The sequence below is a fragment of the Lygodium microphyllum genome, chromosome 7 (assembly GCF_053477565.2).
Source record: "Lygodium microphyllum isolate KBCC chromosome 7, Lygodium_microphyllum_v1.1.10, whole genome shotgun sequence".
Taxonomy (NCBI): Eukaryota; Viridiplantae; Streptophyta; class Polypodiopsida; order Schizaeales; family Lygodiaceae; genus Lygodium; species Lygodium microphyllum.
In genome coordinates this window covers 87,194,447-87,217,744 of record NC_141141.1, presented here as the reverse complement: position 1 = coordinate 87,217,744, position 23,298 = coordinate 87,194,447, and the positions used below count along the sequence as shown (strand labels likewise).

The 23,298-nt window shown below is 41.7% G+C and overlaps 1 protein-coding gene across 2 annotated transcripts in view; it reads left to right on the top strand.

The window, feature by feature from the left end:
* Window positions 1-23,298, top strand: part of CLUB (TRAPP II complex TRAPPC10/CLUB) — a 163,450-nt gene that overhangs the window by 53,295 nt on the left and 86,857 nt on the right. For both annotated transcript variants that reach the window (XR_015691343.1, XM_087681576.1), the window contains exon 6: window positions 22,817-22,980. Coding sequence is in view for 1 of the 2 variants with exons in the window: in XM_087681576.1 (XP_087537702.1) it covers window positions 22,817-22,980 (164 nt within the window). In the remaining variant the exon portion in view is untranslated. The remainder of the gene's footprint in view (window positions 1-22,816; window positions 22,981-23,298) is intronic.

Here is a 23,298-nt window from a genome sequence, read left to right as displayed (position 1 = left end):
GCTAAAGAACCTTGCACATTTGATTAATAACTTAATCAAGTGTTATCGGTAAGATTAAAGCATCTCAAAATCTCATGTTCGTGTGATATCTGGCTTGAGGCTAAAATGGTGAAATGAAAAAATGGATTTTATGTGTGTTTTTAGAAATAATTTAATATTAGACAAATATGAAGAGGTAATATCATTTATATGTTGAACCTATATACCAGAACACTTAAAAGTTTTCAACAATATAGAGAACACATGCAACTTTAGAAGAGATTTGACAAGTATGCATGATTCTACCAAAGATTTAAGATAGTAAGATTGTAAAATCATGATTTGTGAGTTTGAAAAACTTTTAAGTTTAAGATTTAGAACCTAATATAAGAGACTGCAATATGCCATAGTCCATGAGTGATGATGATAGATGCCAAGATTAAAGACCCAACCGTGAATAGTCATAGACTCATATTATGTCATATGATCTCAAAGAAGAGAATACTTAGTAATAGTGTGTGAAAAATAAATAGAACTATGATGTATCGATGATCATGTCTCGATGTCAATACTCTAGTGATCACAGTATCTCATCTAAATGCCATAGAACCATGGACATGATCAACTAACAATAAGTCTGTGAATCATGATCTATGATCTAATGAGAGTCACTCAGCATCATCCAAAGACATATCCTTTGTTTCGTCCTCCTCAGCCACTAGTAGGAGTGCTAGTACTACTACTAGAGGAAGAGGAGGTATCATTAACATCATCCGCTACTGGAGCTGTAGAGGTAGAAACAACTGCACATTGAAGTTGAGCTTCTCTCGCTCTAGATGACATATGGCTAGATTGTGTTCGATGTGCGGGTGCAGACATCTCCTCATATAGCATGTTACAAATCTCCATCTCCTCCTCTAGAATGGTGAAACCAGTGTTCCTCCTCGGATAGGGTGGTAAATAACTTGATTAAGCACTAATTACAACAAGCATAAAATTCACACGAACTGAAAATGCACAATTGACCACTTCAATCTTAGACATTGGACACTCGGTTGGCCCTAAAAGTGGTGCTCCTTGTGGTATTTTTTAATCTTAAATTGCAAATGGAAGGAGTTCAAGTGAGATCCTCTGGTCTCCTTCGCTAATCCAAGTGCCTCTTGCTATCAAAATGGACCAGCAAGCCTCTAAACCAATTGCTGGGAATAAAGGCTCTCTGTGCCTTTTACAGTGTTCGGGTGTGAATGCACCCTTACACTCTTGTACTTTATATATTATCAAAACCTAAAAAGTGTTACACTCGTCATTGTACCGAACATCCATTGTGTCGTGTTTACACTCCTCTCTATTGCTCTCTACTCTCTGTGCAATATCCGACGCTTTCACTCTCAACTCACTCAATCTTGATCCGTTTGGCTCCAGCAAATTGGTATCAGAGCCAGTGAGACGGGCGTCAGGCCGTAGGATAGGCGAGTATCTGAACACTGACAAGTAGTGTGCTGGCCCTTGGCAAGCAATATACTGTCAGGGCGAGCAAACTCATGCAGTCGAGAGGCGGGCTTGATAGGTAGGGGCACATGACAGGTAGTAAGCGACAAGTTGCAAATGCCGTAGGGACACACGACAAGTAGCAGGTGATAGACTACAGTCCAGGTGGCACTTTCTATGGGTAGACGACAGAACGTAGGTATACCAGCAGGTAGCGGAATAGTCCGGTGATAGGTCGCAGGCTAGTCAAATGGGATAGTCCGGTGACAGGCCAGGTGTCAGATTTGATGGGTCCGGGTCAACACCAAGACAAGCCTGTCACGTCTTCTTTTCTTTTTCAAAAATTTCTCCTTATACTCCGCAATTATTTAACAGGGCGTTCACAACACAGGCACAACGTAAAATTTTGCCCAAGAAAATTGGGGCTTTTTCCCGATTTCAAGATTTCAGCGAAGTTCAAGACTATGTGACTCAGAAATTGCACATTTTATGCACATTTGCCCGAGAAATTTTGGGACTTTCTCACATTTTAGTGGAATTTCTTCAATTTCATTGAATTTTGTGCACTCTGAACTCAAGAAAATTGGAGCTTTTGCAAAATCCCTTCAATTTGTGCAACAAATGTTTGGTATATGCACTTGGGTATGTGAATTGATGCAATCTGAACAGATTACCCTCTAAAAATTTGGGGCTTTTGATTAAAATTGTCAAATTTGTGCCTGGGAATGCCTTCGGAGTAGAAATTGTAGTGAAATTTTGGGGATTTCACATGTAACTGGTTACTTGGTCTCTAAATGTGTCAGTAATTGCTTGAGGAGTGCAGCAATAGACACCTTTTTAATTCTGAAAATCTATTTGCAGATCTGAAATTTCTGCAATCTTGGGATTTTTTCATTGCTGGTTGATACTTTTGTGTACCATGGTTACTTGTGTCACATTTGGGCTTGCCTTTGGTGACTGGCTAGTCAATTTGGGATTGCAAATTATGGTTGGAAAGAGTGACAACAGTAATATTTTGCACATTAAGAAGTTTGAGGGTGCACATAATTTTGCAATTTGGCAAAATCAATGTTACAATGTCTTGGTGTGGAAGAAACATGTAAAGCTCATCATAACAAAGGGAATCAAACCAGCAGACATGGAACAAGACGAGTGGGATGACTTGGATGAGGTTGCTCGCTCTACCATTGAGCTCTCAGTGTCAGACAACTTGCTCTTTAACATTGAGAAGCTGAATTCGACATATGCAATGTGGCAAAGGCTTCAAGAATTGTATGCTCAGAAAAGTGCAGCCAATAAGGTTTATTGACTAAAAAAGTTAATGGACTTTCGCATGAAAGAAGGTACAACCATGTCTGTATATTCCAATGAGTTTAACTCAATTTTCAATCAAGCGATTGCTTTGGATTTCCATATTGATGAAGAGTTCAAGGCTACTTTCTTGCTATACACTTTGCTTGAAAGGTGGGATACTTTTAGGACAATTTTGAGTAATTCGAATGCTCAGCTATTATACTTTGATGTGGAGAGTTCTTTGCTGATGGAAGAACTCAATAGGTAGAATAACTCAGCAAATAGGGCTTCTAATGCATTGCACACTAGAGGCAGATTTGAGCACAAGGATAGTTTTGAAAATAGAGCGCACAGCAAGTCTCGTGGAAAAAATGTGGAGTGCCATCATTGTGGCAAAAAAGGACACTACAAATGGGAGTATTTTCAATTGAAGAAAGAGAAGGGAGAAAAAAAACACTGAAGATAATAAGGCTGAAAAAAAGGATAGCCAGCTTGCAAAGAAGAGCAATGTGAAAATAGAAGAGGTTAATGTAGTGATTCATGATACTGACAGTGATGGTGATGTACTTCTTGCTTCTTCTTTGAGTGCACATGTATTAATTGCAGATTTTGTGGATGATATGTAGAGAAGGATACTTGATTGAGGTACATCCTTTCATGTCACAGGACATCATGAGTGGTTTTTTGACTACAATGGGGGTGTATGTGGTGTTGTTCACTTGGGGGATAACTATGCATGTAAAATTGTAGGCATTGGCAGTGTGAAACTGGAATTTCAGCATGGCTCCGTGTTTGTTTTGGATAATGTGAGACATGTACCATAGCTTAAGAAGAGCTTGATAAGCACAGGGCAACTAGATGATGACGGCTATCACACCACCTTTGGGGATAGCAAATGGAAAATCTGTAAGGGCTCTCGCATTGTTGCCAAGGGGTCTAAAAGTGATACCTTATATCCTTCTCATGTATCTAGTATGCGTGACCATGTAGTCGCCATTATTGAGCAGCCAAGTGTTTCTTTGTGGCATAGACGGTTGGGACACATGAGTTAATTTGGAATGAAAGCGCTTTCTTGCGTGGGTTATTTGCTGTCTTTGAGGTATGTTGATTTTGAACAGTGCGATCATTGTATTTATGGTAAACATGCTTAAACGTCACATAAAAAATCTCTCTCTCTAAAGTCTTCATCCTTAGAGTTGGTACATTTAGATATATGTCAAATGCGAGGATTATCTCTAAAAAGGAAAAGTATTTTATTACCTTTGTTGATGATACCACACGCAAAGTATGGGTTTATCCAATTCGTTGCAAAGACGAGGCCTTGAATAAATTTAAATAATTCCTGGTGTTTTTGAAAATTAGACCAGCAAGACATTAAAATGCCTTCGCTCTGACAATGGTGGGGAATATGTGTCGAAAGCCTTTTTGGACTTTTGTGATAGCAAAGGGATTGAAAGGGAGCTTACTGTCCCTCATAATCCGCCCCAAAATGGTGTTGCAGAGCGTATGAATAGGATTATTCAAGACAAGGTCCGTACAATGCTGTCACATGCTGCTTTGCTGCATGGATTTTAGGTAGATGCTATTATGACAGCCATACACTTGATTAATCGGCCACCAAGTAGGTCTTTAAGGGTGGGGGGGGGGGGGGAGTTGAGTTCGTCAAGAAGAGTGGTTGGGCAAGCCACCTTTGTATGCTCACTTGAGTGTGTTTGGCTGCGATGCATTTGTGCACATTCGCAAGGAATAACACAACAAACTTGAGCCAAAGTCTTTTAAATGTATTTTCCTAGGATATGGTGATGAAGGTGAGATGGGTTATCGATTATAGGATCCCAAGAAAAGAAAAGTAATACGCAGCAATGATGTTATCTTCCGAGAAGATCGCATGCATAAACAACCTGAAAGAATAGAGGAGGTCAAAAGGTTGTATTTTGGGAGCATGTAGCAATAGGACAGTAAATAATGCCTGTTAGACAGCAACAAATTTCATGAGGACATGTATTTTTGAAACCTCACTTAACATGTGGATTAGTTTTTAATCACATGGTTAAGTTAATGTTGCACATGTGAGGTGTATCTGGGGTTAGAGTAAATTTACGAGCCCGGGACCCGAGGAAATTATGGAATGTCAAAGGCAAAAGTTGCTATAAGTTATGCTGCAAAGGTACTTGGTGGTATCTAGTGCTAGTTGTTAGCCTAGGTAATTCATTTGGCCATAGTCCCCTTGCTGTGCTAAAGGGGATGCAAGCAATGTGCAACAATATGGGTTGGTTTGTGAAACCAATTCCATCTCTTGTTCAACATTGCACAAATGTCCTGCACCCTATGGCATTTATAAAACTTAACCCATATATTCATATAAATTATGAATCATGATAGATCATATATATGATTAAAAAAGAGAAATTAGAATAAATGGTCATTGATATACTTACTTATCAATAGAGAAGAAGATGTTTCTATCTAGTGCCTCTCAAATCTTATCCATATACTCATACAAGAGGTCTAGAGTGTTGCCCTGATAACACTGTGTAAATGGGAGTTAGAGATTTTACCAATGCAGTTGCATCCTCCCAATAAGTCTTGTCAATGACATTTTCAATAATGTCAAAAGCCTTTGGTTGATACCTCTTATTCCATATAGCCCACTCCGTAGAGACACTCATTCTCATGAGATTATGACATACTCGTAACAAGTCTTCCACAACAATAAATATGTAAGAAAAATGAGTGGTTGATGGCTTCAAAAGATCCAAATCACTGTTTTCCCTAAATATAGCGTGTACTCTAGGTCTCTTTGCGACGAATTTTACCATGCTTTTCTCTATCTTGAAGAGAGCATCTATCTGTCCAATCTTTTTCCAAATTTTCTATGAGTCGATCCAAATAATGTGACACACATGGAATCTATATGGTTGTAGAGAACTCTCTCTCTATCATAGCACCCATAGCCACATAGTGATTGCCATTGTCAGTGATAACTTGCACTACATTTTTTGCACCAATCTCCAAAATGGTAGCCTTGATGTCCCTATAGATGTAATTATAATCATTGTCCCTGCTGTTGATGTATCTATGGCACGCAAGAACGCGGTCTTTTTGTAGAAGGATACCAAGATGTTATATACATTTCTCCTCCTCACATCTATCTATACATCGCATAAGGTAGCCCTGCCATATTTCTGCCAGGTGGTCTTCAAATGCTTCTTCTCTATCGCTATAGCTTGCTTCTTTCTAACAAGTTCACTTGTATGCAAAGCCTTATAGGTGGGGCCCTCTCATTCATATCCAATTGGACTGATGGCCATGATGGTCCTTTTCCACCTTTCTGTATGTGTAACACAGAAAGGGATGAGACACTGTATAAGCAATCTTGTGATCTTACGACTAGCCTTTGCCTTTGCTTGCTTTTGAAGGGCCACTATAATATTTGCTCTTTCCAATGATCCCCTTGCTACCCCTGAGGTACGTGCACCTGTTAAGGAGCTACTACCACCCTCTGCATCCCTAGGATGCGGCAAAGGGGTCCGTGAAGCAATTGGACCCTCAACGGATGCACCTGCACTTGCTTGAGTTGCCGTTGCATTTGCATCCATAGAGATGCTGGTACTAGCAGAAGCACCAACATCTATGTACACTCTACTAATCTTTGGGGTACTACCACCTACAGGAGATGGAATCATAGGATGTGTACTTTGCCGTGGAGTATTATCCTCATTTGCCACATTGACCAGAAGGTGAACCGCCTCCAATGCTCTAAATCATAGTTGTCAGGTATCAAAGGTACGATACGATATGGTACGATTAAATGCAGTACTAAATGGTACCTTATGATTTTATAAGATACGGTACAATATTAGTACGAAAAAAACATGATTAAAAAAAACCATAAGTCATTATATGATAGAATAAAAATGCACATGTTTAAAGTGAAATAGCCATTTCATTACAAAATAAGATGAATACTGTATACATGAGGGTAGCCATTGCGGTTGCATAGACTGTGCATAGCATGCGATACAACTAGAGTCTAGTCATGGTCGATGGATAATGCATCATAGTGGCAGCATGCATGTGGATACAATGATAGTAGATATAAAAAAGAGAGAGACCTATGAATCTATGATGAGGCATCATCATCATCATCATCATTATCAAAACCATTTGAGTGCTTATCAAGAGAATTTGAAGATGACTCCTTGGTATCGGATTATGAGACACTCTCAAACTCATCCTCATTGATGAGGTTACCATCATCATCAAATAATGGCTCCTTAGGTGTCGACAATGTAGATAAGGGAGAAATATCATTATGAGGCACGAGATGTGAGCTACTAGAGCCCTACCTTACATTAGTTTGCAAGCCACTTAAACTACCTCTCCTCCATGTTAAAGGGTGCCGGATGGCTATGTTCTTGCTACCACCTATTTGAACTCCTGGCCATGAGCACGTTGATTGCGAGTGTTACGAGTATTTGCCACTATAAGCTCTCTATAGAGCTCCGCAAAAATCATCTCCTCATCCACGTTTCGATGTACACTCGGAAGAGTGTCGCCCGTCAAGTTGAATGGATCAATATTCACCTACACAATGCACATAAGATTGTAAATGCTTAAGTCTAAATTGTAAAGTAGAAACTTTAAAGTTAAAAAAAATAAAATAAATTTTATGGTTAAGTGTTTATCTACTTTGGACTACCCATGCTCATCATAGCCCTCATCATGTGTAAGTTAGTGTGGCAATAGTCTACCAACTCTAACTGTTGTGTGCTAAGTCGATTGTGAATCTTGTGTGAATGAGAGAATAGGTACTGTGGTTTCTCTCGCATGTACTCGAAGAGCAATCTTGAGCAAGGACTCTCATGGGTAAGAGCTCAAGGGTCTCTAATGCGTATCCAAAGTTTTGCCACCAAAATAAAGTCTTCAAAAGTAACTCTCCTCTGATAAGTGCGAGAATCAAAAGTCACATACCCTCTCTGATCTGCATAGCATCCCAGCTCCTCTAGCACTACATTGTGGTAATTTGTAGGGACTAAATGAGTCAAATAAGCAAGTTGGTTCAAACACAGCTCTCTATCATCCATGACCATTGGCGACTTGTAGGCCGGATGTACCAATGTGCAAAACCATGGATGGGCTCATGCATCCATGTCCATCTTTTCTCTGCTATCGCTAGAACATGTGCATGTTGTGTCTGTGATCACCGTGTAAGCATGTGTCTCTAGGAATATTGCTCTAAAGAAGTGAAGAAGAAGGCCCATGGTGGACCCCTTGCAATCACTTATACGTAACACCCTATAAAAGGGAGTCACAGCAATGACATCAGTATAGACTTTTTGCCAAAACTGCTCATTAAGGCACAAGTGTTACATGGCTTTGGCCTCCTCTATCTCATGCTCATCCCACTCATTCCATAGTGGACACCACTGTTTGGTGGCGCAAGGCAGATTGCACGTCATAAAGGTCCTCAAGCAACAACCACATGTAAGTAAACTGAGTCAAAGAAGGCTTCTTCAACTCGAGTGTGCTATGCTCATGATACATTGCAAGCACCTTTACCTTTACCGTGAAGAAGGTGACATTTGATGTAGCTTTGTGGACTAGCCTCTTTGTTAGAGTGAAGCAGCATGGAAGCGTATGACCAAGATAAAGAGAGAGAGAGGGAGAGAGTGAAATGTAGAAAATTTGCAGTGAAGAAGGATGCAGATATATACATGGGTGCATAGAGAATGTTTCCGTATGTCTCCACCTCGAAGATCTCACTCTCTAAGAACCCTGAGGGCAGTCTCTAGGGTCTGCACAGCCTAAAAACTCAGAGCACAATTGAGAATGACTGTGAAGACTAGGGCCAATAAATAGGCCACTAATGATGCACCAAAATAATGCAGGTTGGCTGCATTAAATGTATGTCTCCACCTCGAAGATCTCACTCTCTGAGAACCCTGAGGGCAGTCTCTAGGGTCTGCACAGCCTGAAAACTCAGAGCACAATTGAGAATGAATGTGAAGACTAGGGCCAATAAATAGGCCACTAATGATGCACCAAAATAATGGAGGTTGGCTGCATTAAATGTAGCCGAATGGATAGAAAAAACTGTCCGATTGCATAGTTTGATAGCAGTTGCTGATTGACGTGCCACATGTCTTGAGCCTATCACTTGCTGATGTCAGCTGCCACGTGGACTGTGTGTTGCACCTGCTGGATCTGCTTATCTAGGAAATGTCAATCTCAAATATTGGACACGACAGAAGGCTAGGGGATTTCGAGTGTTGTCGAAGTAAAGCTTGAGGAAGCGCCTTTGTAAATAAGTCTGCAAGATTGTCCTCTGTCTTGTAGTAGACTAGGGAAATAGTCTCATCTTGAATCTTCTCCTGAATCAAATGATACTAGATCTCAACATACTTCTTGTGCAAGAGCATGCGAAGCCACACCGTCTCGCATGTAGGAGAAGATGCCACCCGATACCTTGCCTTAGTCTAAGAGAGGGCAATGGTGGGTTGCTTCTTGCTGCTTCATGAAACAACATCAACACCCAAGGTAAAGCAATAATCTGTCGTGGACCTCCGATGATACATATTGCCAATCCAATTTGAATCACTCCATCTTGTAAGTACCAAGTTTGTATCATCTGGACTTGCAGTATACTAGATCTCAACATGCTTTATCCGAGCATGAGACGCAAGGTTTCTGGCCAGGGCAATGCAACTCTCGTTGTCGCATTGAAGGACAATAGAATCTCTCTATGGGCAACCAAGCTCCTCCAAGAGTGTGCGATGCTACATCGTCTCACATGTAGTAGAAGATGCCACCCGATACCCCGCCTTAGTTGAAGAGAGGGCAATGGTTGGTTGCTTCTTGCTGCTCCATGAAGCAGTACCAACACCCAAGGTAAAGCAATAACCTGTCGTGGACCTCCGATGATCCATATCGCCAACCCAATTTGAATCACCCCATCTTGTAAGTATCAAGTTTGCATCATTTGGACTTGCAAGATAATAGATCCCAAGATCAGGAGTCCCCTGTAGGAACCGGAAAATCCTCTGAGCAACATGCCAATGCACCATTTTGGGTTCACTTAGGACTTCGGCTAGTATACCTACATCATAAAATAAGTCAACATGAGTATTGAGAAGTTAGATCAAGGAGCCAACCAACTGCCTATAATGGGTAGTATCCGCTAAAGAAGAATCAAAATGAGTTGTAGCCTTTCAATTCGAGTCCATAGGAGTCGTAAGAGACTTGCATCCCTCCATCTCACACGTAGTCAAGAGCTCCTGTACATACCATTGTTGGAAAATAAAGATCCTTCTCGGAGTTTGATAGATCTCATGACCTAGAAAGAAGTGAAGAAGTCCCATATCCGTCATCTCAAACTTCTCATGAAGCGCAGCCTTCGTTTGCTCAACCATCTCAGTATGGTCACCTATCACAATCAAGTTGTCCACATAAAGAACAAACAACATACAACCTCCACTTGAGGTGTGAATATAAAGCTAGGGGTCGTCTTTGGAATGTTGAAACCCGCCGATTTCTCTTGGAGGAACGAGTCAATGTTCTTATTCCAAGCATGGGGAGCCTGGTTAAGGCCATAGGGAGCCTTCCTTAACCTGTACACTTTACCATCAAAGAACCGAAGTTTGGGGTTTGCTCAACATAGATCTCCTTCTTCAACTCCCATTCAAGAAGGCAGACTTTTACATGCAACTAATAGACCGGCCATCTCCTATGGCTAGCCAATGCAAAAACTACGCGAATAGAAGCTATCTGAGTTGTAAGGGCAAAAGTATCATGGAAATCAATACTTGGGCGTTGTGCAAAACCTTTAGCAACAAGGCGAGCATTGTGCTTGTTTAACGTACCATCACTGCGGAACTTGGTCTTGAAGTCCCATTTGACTCCAATAATCTTCTTATGAGGAGGCTTTGGCACAACATACCAACTGCCATTCCTCTCAATCGAATCAAGCTCTTGCTTCATCGCTTTCCACCAATGATTATGCTGTAAAGTCTCCTTCACGGAGGTGAGCTCCCAATCTCGCATTATGTGAGTCATCGAATAGTAATTAGTGTAAACAAGCTCGGTGTGGTATGCTTGGTTCCTTTGAGAACACTGTGGGCCATCCTGCGACTACCACTCGTTAGGGACCCCCTCAATCCTTGCATTAGGAAGAGTGTCGCGAGTCCAACGAGGAGGAGGGTGGATCTCGCCTCGTCGCTCTCCATTTGTTGAAGTTTCTAGAAGGTCCACTGACGGCTACAGTGCAATCGGTGAGTCTGGGGATTGAGAACTAAGCTCCTCATTCAAAGAAGTGTCCTCAAGAGGCACAAGCTCCAGAGGAACAATTGCTAGTGTTCAACTATCACCGAGATCCCAAAGAACAGGGTGTTTCTCACCTCCCTCTGAGGCTGGAACTTCACGAACCGAAAATCACGACTCGTGTAGACATACCCCGTAACAGGATCATACAATCGGTAGCCTTGAGACTGCGAGCTATAACCCACAAACACCTATCTTTTGGAAGCCGCTTCAAACTTGTCACGCTGTGGTTTCGGGAGGTGAACATAGGCATCATGCCCAAAAACCCTGAAATAAGAAACGTCTGGCTTAGACCTAGGCTTAGACCCAAAGTATGCCTCATAAGGGGTCATACCGACAATAGTGGAAGTAGGGGATCAATTAAGAATGTAAATTGTAGTAGCCACAACCTCAGCCCATAGACAGTGAGGTGTCAGACGATGCGCCATCATGGTACGGGCCATCTCGATCACATTGTGATTCTTCCACTCCAATATGCCATTGTTGTGAGGGGTGTTTGTATTGGCAAACTCCTGGTGAGTATCACGATATGCACAAAAATGAGCAAACTCATAAGAAACAAATTCTCTACCCTTCTCCAATAGTACGATATTCAGTTTCTAGCCCGATCAGTTCTCCTTAAAGGGAAACTAATCCTTAAAGTTAAAGAAAGCCTGTGACTTCAACTTTAAGAAATAGCCCATGTCATCCTATTGTAATCATCTACAATTAGAATGAAATACAAGCTCCCTCATAGGGACTCTGTCCTCATTAGTCCATAAAGATTGGTAGAAACAAGCTCTAAGGGTTCTGAAGACCGCCTCGAAGCTTTGCTAGGAATAGCATCACGAGTTTGCTTTCCATGGATGTAGGATACACAAGGCTGTCGGCTCACCAGAATATCCAGCAAACCTCAAACAAGCTGTCCCTTTGATGCCTTCTGAAGGTAATCATAGTTGAGGTGGCCAAACCGAGCATGCCAAAATTGGGACTGAGTTTGTGAGGTAAGAAGAAGAGAAGTCAAGGCAAAAGAAGACCGCAACTTATAGACTGCATTCTCCTCATAACCTGAAGAAAGAACTTATGTCGATCCGCGATCAAGAATCCGAAAAGAATCCATATCAAATTTGACCAAGGGCCGAGGGCACAAATCTTGTGCCCCAAAAGGATGTGGTATCCCAAGGCCGGCACATAAAGCACTTCAAATGTATGGGTATCATCTTGCCCATTTGAAATAATATGCATGTCACCCTGTCCCGAAATAGGAATAGATGAACTATCACCAATGAGAATTTGGTGAGGCGAAGGTCACAAATGAGTAACACCTGCTGAAGAAGGAGTCATGTGCCATGAGGCACCACTGTCAACAATCCACTCTTATGTGTATGGGGTTGTCAAGGCAGCATCTAAAACTATTAGGGTCGATTCCTCAACCACCTCCAAGTGGAGGCAAATCGTTGATGAGGGAGCAACCACCGCTCCAGAATCCTTTGAAGATTCGTGCTTTTTTCCCTTGTCGAGGCAATCCTTCTTCCAATGACCTATCTTGCCGTAGATGTGATAAGTGTATTCCTTTTCTTTGTCCTTCTTGGATTTGTCCTCCTCCTTTTGGTCCTTCCTCTTTTTCCGAGAGGACAGACTAACCAAGGCCTCAAATTTAGAAGCATTGGTTCCTTTTGAATTGCTCCTTTTGGTCCAAGACCATAGTGTAGAGGTGAAGCGGAAGCTGATAGAGAGAGAGAACAGAGAGCATGCGCATTAATCGAGGTACTCAATGATCCAGAACTGAACAGTGTTAAACGTGACATAGAGTGAGAGTGAGTCGACGGATAGGTGTGTACCAGTTTGATACACACAAAAGGGTTTTCATGAAGCGCTCCAAGAAGAATATCCATCGCGTATGGACATGTCCAGCAATCTCCACTTCATCTACAAGATGCAAAAGAAGGTGGATTTGTATCGTGAGCATGCTGGTAGGTAGGTATTTCTCAAAAAGACAGACCGTCTCCACTGCTTCTCGCCTCTCGCGGATTCAATAGAGGACATCTTAATCTCCTTCTGTGAGATCCATTGCACTAAAGTCGACAACCTGTAAATGGCCCCGCGTTTTTATGGAGTAAAAGAATGTATTTATACTTAGGATATGGCACACTTACACCCGGTGGGGTGAGTTCACATGTGTGAAGTAATATATATACGGGAGAGCGTAAAGGGCTTTTACACCCAACAACCTCCCACTTAAAGGTCCGAAGTGAACCTTTAACCAACTCCCACAAGTCTAATGCAATCCTCATGTTAAGCCTTTGCAAGACTTTTCGTGAGAACATATGTAGGGTTATCCTTTGATTTGATCTTAGTCAGGGTGACTAGACCATCATCCAGAACCTGTCTGATAAATGATACTGAACATCAATATGTTTGGTACGTGCATGAAACATGGCATTCTTAGCCAGGCATACAACGCTCTGGCTATCACATCTAAGTATAGGTGTTTTGGTGGGCAGCCCAAAATCCTTGACTAAACGACCAAGCCAAATTGCTTCTTTTGCAGCTTCAGTGGCTGAAATGTATTCAGCCTCAATGGTAGAGAGTGCTACTATTTTTTGCAATCTAGAGCACCAAGAAACCTCCCCAGCAGTCAAGGTAAAGATGTACCCGCTAGTAGACTTGCGAGTATCCAAGTCACTTGCCATGTCTACATCACGATACCCCTGCAGATCAAACGTACCCTTGCCATAGCAAATACATTTTCTTTGTGTGCCCTTAGGGTACCGTAAGATACATTTCACTGCTTTCCAATGTGCTTTGCCAGGATTTGACATGAACCTGCTTACAACTCTCACTACATAAGCAATGTCAGGTCTAGTGGCAACCATAGCATACATGAGTGAACCACAAGTTGAAGCATTAGGAACACCCTTCATAGTATTGACAACCTTATCATCTTTTGGGCAATCTGCTTTGCTAAGCTTAAGATAAGGTGGAAAAGGTACACAAGGAGGCTTAGCATCAGCCATAGAAAAACGATCAAGTACTTTGCTGATGTACTTTTCTTGTGAGAAAAATAAGAGCTACTGCTCTCTATCTCGTGTTACATGCATGCCCAAAATATGTTCAACTGCACCCAAATCCTTCATGGAAAAGACTGAATACAGTTGTCTTTTTAATGCATTAATCTGGCTTTTATGCTTAAAAGCAATAAGCATATCATCCACATAAAGCACAAGTATAATAAGGCTTCCATCATCAGCTTTCTTAATATATAAGCAATGATCTACACTACTTTTAAATCCATGTGAAAGCATGAAGGCATCAAACTTTTTATACCATTGTCTAGGAGCCTATTTCAAACCATACAAGCTTCTCTTAAGCTTACATAACAAATGCTCCTTTCCTTGTATAACAAAGCCTTTGGGTTGTTTCATGTATAACTCTTCTTCTAGATCACCATGCAGAAATGCAGTTCTAACATCCATTTGATCAAGTTCAAGATCCATAGAGGCTACAATGGCAAATAACACTTGAAGAGTGGTCATTTTGACAACAGGAGAAAACACTTTTTGAAAATGAATGCCCTTCTTTTGTGTATAGCCCTTAGCCACAAGTTTGGCTTTGTATTTGGGTTTGCCATCCACACATTTGATTTTATAGACCCATTTATTGGGAATGGCTTTCCTATCCTTGGGCAATGTAACCAAATCCCAAGTATCATTCCGATACAATGACTTCATTTATTCCTGCATAGCTAGTTCCCACTTTTTCTTTAATTCACATGATAAGACCTCTTTATACGTAAGAGGCTCACCTTCATCTGTGAGCAAAATGCAGTCCAAAGAAGGATCACATCTTTGTATAGGTCTTCTGACATGTGTAGACTTTCTTACCTAATGATTTGTGTAATCAAGTAATGGATCCACATCCAAGGGAATGTCGATGACCTCATTGTTTGATTGCTGAACTGCATGTTTAGGTTGCTGTAATACAATTTCAGGCTGCTGTAATTCATTTTCAGCATGTTGATTTTGGTGCTCAAGCTGATGTTCAGCATCCCCTTGCTAGCCATTTTCATCTGGTTCAATAATGATATGTTGATTGTCATAATTGGCTTAAAAAGGAGCTGAATTTTCAGTGGTTGATGGCTGCTCAAGTAACTGATCATATTGAAATTTAACTTTCTTTTTGTTTGAGTCATTAGATGTGACATATTTCAGTAGCTTTGACTCATTAAATACCACATCCCGGCTGCGTAACACCTTTTTCATGCTTGGAACCCAAACTCTATAGCCCATTTCACCTTCATCTCCATAACCCATGAAGATGCCTCTATGAGATTTCATGTCAAGCTTGATTCTGCTATTAACAGGAACATGTACGTAGCATTCACATCCAAAGATCCTTAAGTGGCCATATGAAGCAGGTTTGCCAGACCAAACCTCTTCGGGGATGCCACTTTTCAAGTGCACGATGTGGACATCAATTGCAAATATGCACCGTGTTTTTAAGTGTCTCTCCCCAAAACGATTGTGAGAGATTAGTTGTAGATAGCATGCACCGAATCTTCTCACATAACGTGCCATTCATTTGCTTAGTCACACCATTAGATGATGGATTGTAAGGAGCTGTACACTCTCGTTTAATACTACTTTATTTTAACAACTGCAACAAACTTTCTAGGGAGTGCCTTGCAGGTAGAGATAATACAGAGTTCCTTTTTTTCCATCTTTAGTGACTAGCATAGATCCTTTCTGTATTTTCCACATACCACCACCAAAAGTAGTGAAGTAACCTTTACTGTCTAGCTGCCCAACAAAAAGCAAGCTCTTCTTGATGCTAGGTACATACCTAAAATCATGAAGAATCAATTCTTGACCATTTTCTAGAGCTAGGTTTATGGTGCCCATTCCTTCAATATCACATGCATGATTGTTGCCAAGGTAGACTTGTCCAAGATTACCTTCTATATAAGTAGAAAAAAGCTCCAGAGATGGAGTCACATGAAAAGAAGCATCGTTGTCAACAATCCACGATTGTGACAAACCTTCATGAGCTAACAACAAAGCATCTATTACATCTGTTTTAGTGATATGCATGTCCTCCATTGCCATAGCAAGCGGATATGAAAATGCAACCAGCAAATCAGCATCTTTATCATCTTCTATTTCCTCAATAACAACACTAGATACCAAATTTACCTTTTCTATCTCTTTAGGGGTAGAGTTGCCATTGTTGTCATTCTTTTTGCCTTTTGCATTAGCCTGCTTCTTGCTTTCTTGTTCTTTTTTAAATTACATGCAATTGGGCTTTTTATGCCCTTTGCAACCACATTGATAACAAGTTACATCTTGCCGTTTTTCCTTGCTGCGATTTTTGTTTTTATTTGCAACATTATATCTTTTTTCAGTTCTTCCTTTTACATTAAAGGTTGATCCACTGTTTTTCCCACTTGCCTTGCATCTAATCTCTTCATTGAGAATAGAACCATACACACCATCAAATGTCACAACCAATGCTTCTCGCAAGGTCATGAGCAAGAAGATAGCCCTCAATTTAGGATCAAAAGCTGGCAAACCTGCATCTTGTAATTGACTCATAATACCAGTGAAAGCATTTAAATGCTCTGAGGTAGGCTTGGACTCATCAATCTTCAAGTTGACTAACTTCCGCATGAGATGTACCTGATTGACAGGAGTTGTATTCTCATAAGTAGCCTTGAGTTTCTCCCAAATTACATAGGCAGTATCAAGCCCCTTTATATAAACCAGGATATCATCTGTGATAACCATTTTAATGTAAGTAATGGCCTTTTTATTCATTTTAGCCCAATCCTCATTTGACAAAGCAATAGGCTTATGTTCTGCTAAAACATCATCACAATCCTTTAGAAAGAGTATACCTTGCATACGATCTTTCCAAAGATCAAAACCATTACCATCGAATTTATGAACCTCAAAGAGATTCTTTGTGTCAAAATGTAGATGCATTGCCAGCCATCTTCAACAATACACAACTACAATAAAGGGCTGAATGCTTTCAGCCAATAGCAAGGTTGCAGAATTGTAATAACAAGTACACACTCTTGTACTTCCAAGGTGTCCAAGAAGCAGATGTTTAGCTGCAATTTATGTCTCAAGTATTGATTACATCATATACATGAATCAAAACTAATACATTTTTCTTCAAAGACAGCTCCCACTTCAGTAATACATCACCAGAATTCCCAAATGCAATGAACCAAATGCTGTATTTACCACTGTTTCACTATGTAGTGTGTATTCAACAATACATGTATCAAGAGAAGCTGCTCTTTTTTAACATTTGAAGCATCCAAAATTCAAAAGACTCCCACTTAGCATTGAATCTGCTGCAAATTTCACTGTCCAGTCTCAAATCGACTCAAAATGCATCACCAATGTGAAAAGCCCCAAAATTTTTGTAGTGAATCTGCTCCGTTTGCATCAATACATCTTCTTGAGCATCAAGTATGAGCTAATGTTGCAGAAATTTTACGAATTCTGCAAAAGCCCCAAATTTCGGGGTCCAAGAGTGCACAATTTCCAAGAAATTGGCTCAAACAAGTAAAAAATTTCACTTGCATCTGAAAATCCCCAAAATTTCTAAGACCCGTGCACTCAATGTCTGCAATTTATGGATTAGGAGTCATTGACACGTGTTTGGCACTAAATTTGGAAAAAGCCCCAAATTTCCAGGTTCAAATTTGCACAAATTTGAGTTTTGTGCCTCCAGCACTTGACCTCTGTTTAGAGGAAGGAGTTTCAAAAAAGGATTTTGAAGAAAATAATGGTTTTTGCAAAGAAAAAAAAAGAAGACCCACGGAATGACGGGTCCGTTGACCCGTCAAGTTTGACGATGCCTGATTCGGCTGCATGACTCTTGTCGACTGCCACACCCGTCAGCTATGCGTTGTGCCGTGGCCCTTGTTGCTTTCCGTGCCCATTAGGTGCCCATTGTGCCGTGTGGCCCCTGTTGCCTGGTGCCCGTCAGCTGCTTGCTTTGTTCGCTTGCACCTCACCGTGTCGCCTGGCGCTCGTCAACTGCAGTGTTCGCCTGCTGATGTTTGTTACTTGGTCGCCTACTCCTTTACAGCCCGATAGACTGTTACGCTTGTTGGTCGCAATGGTGACGATTGCATTGGCAATAGTAGCTACCGGTCACGATTGCTTGCTTACATGAGCCATTGGCTCTGGTACTAGCTTGTGGAGGTGAAGGGGAAGCATATAGAGAGAACAAAGATCATGCACATTAATCCAGGTGCTCAATGATTCAGAATTGAACAATGTTGAACAGTGAGATAGAGTGAGAGTGAGTCGACGGATAGGTGTATACCAGTGTGGTACACACAAAGAATAAAGGAATGTATTTATACTTAGGGTAGTATACACTTACACCCGCTAGGGTGAGTTCATGTGTGTGAAGTATTATATACACGGAAGAGCGTAAATGGCCTTTACACCCAACACATAGGAACCAACTCTTCCCACTGAAGAGTCTCAGACTACCCTGAGGCAATCAAGGTGGAATAAAAGCCACTGAAGTGGGGCGGTAACTGTGAAAGAAGAGTTATTGCCATGTCTTTAGAAGTGATAACCTTCCGTGGGATTTGTACTTGCATTTGAAGCTGCCTCAGCTTGTTCATATGCTCCTGCATAGAAGATGACTTGTTGACAGTCATGGTCCTCATCTGCACTTCCAAAGAAACTCGTTTCATGACGGTTATATGATTGTACATCTCATCAAGGTTTAGCTATATCTCCTAGGCCACTGTCAAATGCTCAATATGAGAGATAACAACTATAGTGTGCATGAGAGAGATAAATATGAGTAGATGCGAGCATTGAGTTTATCCCAATGTGCCTCAGCCTTTGGCAACTCCACCTTATTACTAGAAGAGAGTCTAGACTCATCTCATGAAGAAGGATGATGAATAACATTCGTAACAACCTTCGCCAAATCATAGGACTCCAAAATGGCAAGTATCATGACCTGCCAGATGTGGTAATTCTTGCCATTGAGCTTTTGATCTGATGGAAGAGCCGGTAACAAGGGCACCTTCTGGTCCACAATCGTTTGAAACTCTGTCTCGACCTCAGAAGACATCTTCACGTACAATGCTTGCACAAAACAAAAAAAGGAACTCCCTTTGATTGTGTGAATGCAGCTTGCTAGGGCTTTTCGCTGTTCATCCCGCTCCTTCACCCGTTGGAGGCAATTAAAAGGTAAAATCTGCACTTGAAGGCCCAAAATGCAGCCTTCTTTCTTTTGCAATAGCAAAAACCTGCAGCAGCTTCAACAAATCTTATCCTTTCTTGCATGCCCACACTTTCCTTAACCTTATTCTAATGCGTAGCCCTCCTGCTCGCCCTTGAACACTGAAAAGGCAGCCTTGTGTTGTGCTGAAATCTTCTCTTTAGGTAGGTCCACCCTTGGATAGTCCTTCAATGCTCTGATACCATGTCAGATTGAAGCAGTGCGGAAGTGTATGACCAAGACAAAGAGTGAACAGTGAGAAAAGAGAGAGAGAGAAAGAGACAGTGAAACATATAAAATCTACAATCAAGAATGTTGTATAAGCATGGAGATATATATATATATATATATATGGGTGCAGAGAGAATGTCTACGTATGTCTCTACCTCGAAGATCTCACTCTCTGAGAAACTCGAGGGTAGTCTCCACGGTCTGTAGCCTGAAAACTAAGAGCACAACTGAGAAAGAATGTGAAGACAAGGGCCAATAAATAGGCCACTAATGATGCACCAAAATAATGCAGGCTGGTTGTGTTATTGGATGGAAAAACTGTTCGATTGCACAGTTGGATTGCTTGCCGACTTGCCACGTGTCTCTAGCTTGTCACGTCCTGACGTCAATTGCCATGTGGACTGCTTGCTGCACCTGCTACATTTGCCTAGCATCTGTTGCATCTGCATATTTAGGGAATGCCAATCTCTAACACTCTTCACCCACTTGAGCTTCCCAATGTTCTCCATGAGCAAGTCCAAACAATGACTTGCACATGGAGTCCACACGATTGTGGGAAACTTGGCCTCAACCAGACGGCCCAAGCACCCCGACAATTTGATACATTGTTGGTAACCACTTGCACCACATTCAAGGGGCCCACCACAAATTACAAGTAACAAACAATACTTGGAGGTTAGAGAGAGAAAGAGAGAGTTGAGCCTTTCAAGCTTCAACTTTCAAGATTTAAGAATGAAGAGAGATAGGGGTTTAGAGGAAAGAGAGAATTGAGATAGATACTAGAGAGAATAGGGAGATAGATAGTAACTAGTTATGCATAAATTATAATGAAAGAAAGTGAAACAAATTTAAAAGGCATTGGTGAGAATGGAGCAACCATATTTTATCCATACGGCTCGAATGGGATCAAGGGCTCTATCAATCCTCTCCTTATTTTCATCAATCTTTTTTGTCCTCATGTCTTTGTATGTGACACCGGCTCATCCTTTACATGGACACACATTGCCAATGGCTTTTACCATCTTCTTCCATTGCTCTTGCTTTAGGACATTGAATGCAAGATTGCACTCAATCACCCTACATGTAATTTTAATGTTCGCAAGTCGTTTCTCTAAGAAAGGCAACCGATCCACGCACATGAGCGGAGCTTGAGAGAGAGAGGATTGTCTCTCCCGTGCCACATGAGCCTCCACTCTTTATCTTTTGCTGGAGTTGGATGTGGATATGGAGCCCCCACTACCAATGCTAGAGGCCTCTCCTACATCGGTTGAAGATGCGCCCACATTCGATGCTTCCTCATTAGTAGGCATAGGAGTTGGTGTCGGTACGCCACTTCCTCCTCTTCTTGTGGATCCCCATCTCATCTTGGCGAGAATCTCATCCGTGATGTTTTGAGGGATTTCCTTGCATGGAGTAACTTGTGCCCCGTCTTGGAAAGATGTTGGAGAAGCCGGGTTGCACCACTTGTATGGCACTTTCCCCAATATTTGCACGCCCAATGGTGGGAATTGGACTTCTTTGTGTCCCTCTCCACATGGATCATGTGCAAATTGAAGGCCTCGTGCTTCTCACAAATCATGGTGCTGATGACGGATGGAGAGGCCCAGGGGAGAGGAAGAGAGAGAGAGAGAGAGAGTGAGATGCTTGAGTCTTGAGTCTTGAAACTTGAAAGAGAGGGAGAGGGTTGGGGTAAAGTTGAAAGAGCAAGAGTGAGATAGAGGGGATGGGAGAGGCTTGAGCCTTGAGTCTTGATAGGCTATGGGAAAGAGGAGAGAGTGAGAGGCTAGAGCTTTATGAATCACAAATCAATTCAAGATCCAAGAGAGGTAGAGAATGGCAAATGCTTGTTGACTTGGTGTGGAAGCATGGAGGAGAGGGGCATCTTTTGTAGATGAGAGAAGGGCCAAATAGTCAAAGAGGGGTCAACAATCAAACAGGGCTGCTAGCTAGATGGAATCTAAGGGGGGTTGGGGGAGGAGTGCATAGCTGGAAAAGGGAGTGGGTTGAAGTATCCAAGGCTTCCCATCCCCCTAAAAGTGCCACACAGGGAGACATGTGTAGGAATGTAGGGAGACACGGCAAACATTGTGGCCAAGAAAGTCTCGCTTTATGGTAGGAAATTGTACGGATATGTGCCGTAGTGTACAATATGAATTGTATGGTATGGACTGTACTGTACGACATACGAGTGGAACTATGCTTTAAACTAGCAAACACAGCATGAAGCACATGAGAGCGATTACCAATATCCTTATCACTAATACGAGCAAGATGATCCTTCACTCTTGTAATGCTCCCTGTGCATATGGCAGTACTTGTATTCCCACTGCTTTGAGCCACCGGTAGCTCCATAGTTGCTAATGATGCACATGTGGCTCCAAAGTGTATCCTTCACTATGACTGTACCTTGCTGGAAATAGACAAAACCAGCAGCAAAATTGGGGAAAACTAGCTCAAACCAATGTGGATAGCAAAGGACGAAGAGAGGAGAGGGATTGCTCGCTGGAAACTTAAAAAAATAGCTGCAAATCTGAGGGTAAAGAGCTACAAATAGTGTGGACAGGAAAGGAAAAGGGTTGGAAAGCCGAAGAATGAGGGACGCAGGGTTTACGGCTGTTGCCAGCAGTAGATGTGAAAGGGGGGGAAAGCAAACAGCAAGTAAGGAGAGCGATCAGCTGAGAAAGAGGGTTGAGAGTGGATGAAAGAGGGCAGAATCTGCATGTAGTGAGGCACAATAAAGCATTGTCATGAAATTGGGTAAAAACCCTGCTTGCCCAAAATGGCGAATGTGTTTTGGAACTGAAACATTTCAGGCTGAAATGTTTCCATCTCAGGCAACTATGACAGTGCAGGTCATGTTTAGGAAATATGATGCTTCTCTAAGAAGTGAAAAAACAAGCTATATTATATCATCCCAAAACACCTAAGAATGGGTGAATAAATATATTGAGGACATCTGATAACATATAATCTGATGAGGATAGCAGTACAACTCCCTTTGATTTTTGAATGTACTGTTTTGTTTTTTTAGGGGGTTTGTGGGGCGGCCACCCGGGGGGGTGGGGGGTGTGCCGGGGGTGCTCCACAAACTGTTGAGCATGAGTTTACCCTTGCTGGTTGTATGAAACATATACCCCCCTGTAAAAATGTGCATGTTTCCTTCAAGACTGTACGTACTTTGCTCTTCCCTATTAGCCTTTTTCAGAACGTTGGTGTCATTTACATGTGACTGAGCTTGCATTTCTGTATTTCTTGCTTGCAGTCAATTCTCCAATGGTACTACAAAGGGATTTTGGTGGACAAGACCCTGGTGATGATTCTGCTGCAATCTTAGATGCAAACCGGAAGCCTCTGAGTCAAGTGTTGGAAGGAGACACCATCAAAGACTTCGATTTCAGGCAATTTCTATTTGCACGTCAAGCACAGGTATGTTTTAGCTCTTGGAAGGCAGTCCTGTTAGGAATGTAAGGGCCTTTTGAGTGTGTTGGTTGGGAAATGTCTTGTTGTTGTTGTTTATGGACTGTGCTGGAACCAGCATCATTCAAGGTCCGAATCACCTGCTTGGGCAGTTAGTATAGGACAGTTTTGGGATCATCTTTCACAACCAGTATAAAAAGTTTGTTAATCACTGAAGTGCGTCATCAAGGCCCTTAGTAACCAGTCTTGGAGCCTATTGTCCAAACAAATCTTGTATTTTCTAGAAAGGCTGATGTTTGTGCTGCTTTTAAAACAAATCAGCCAGAT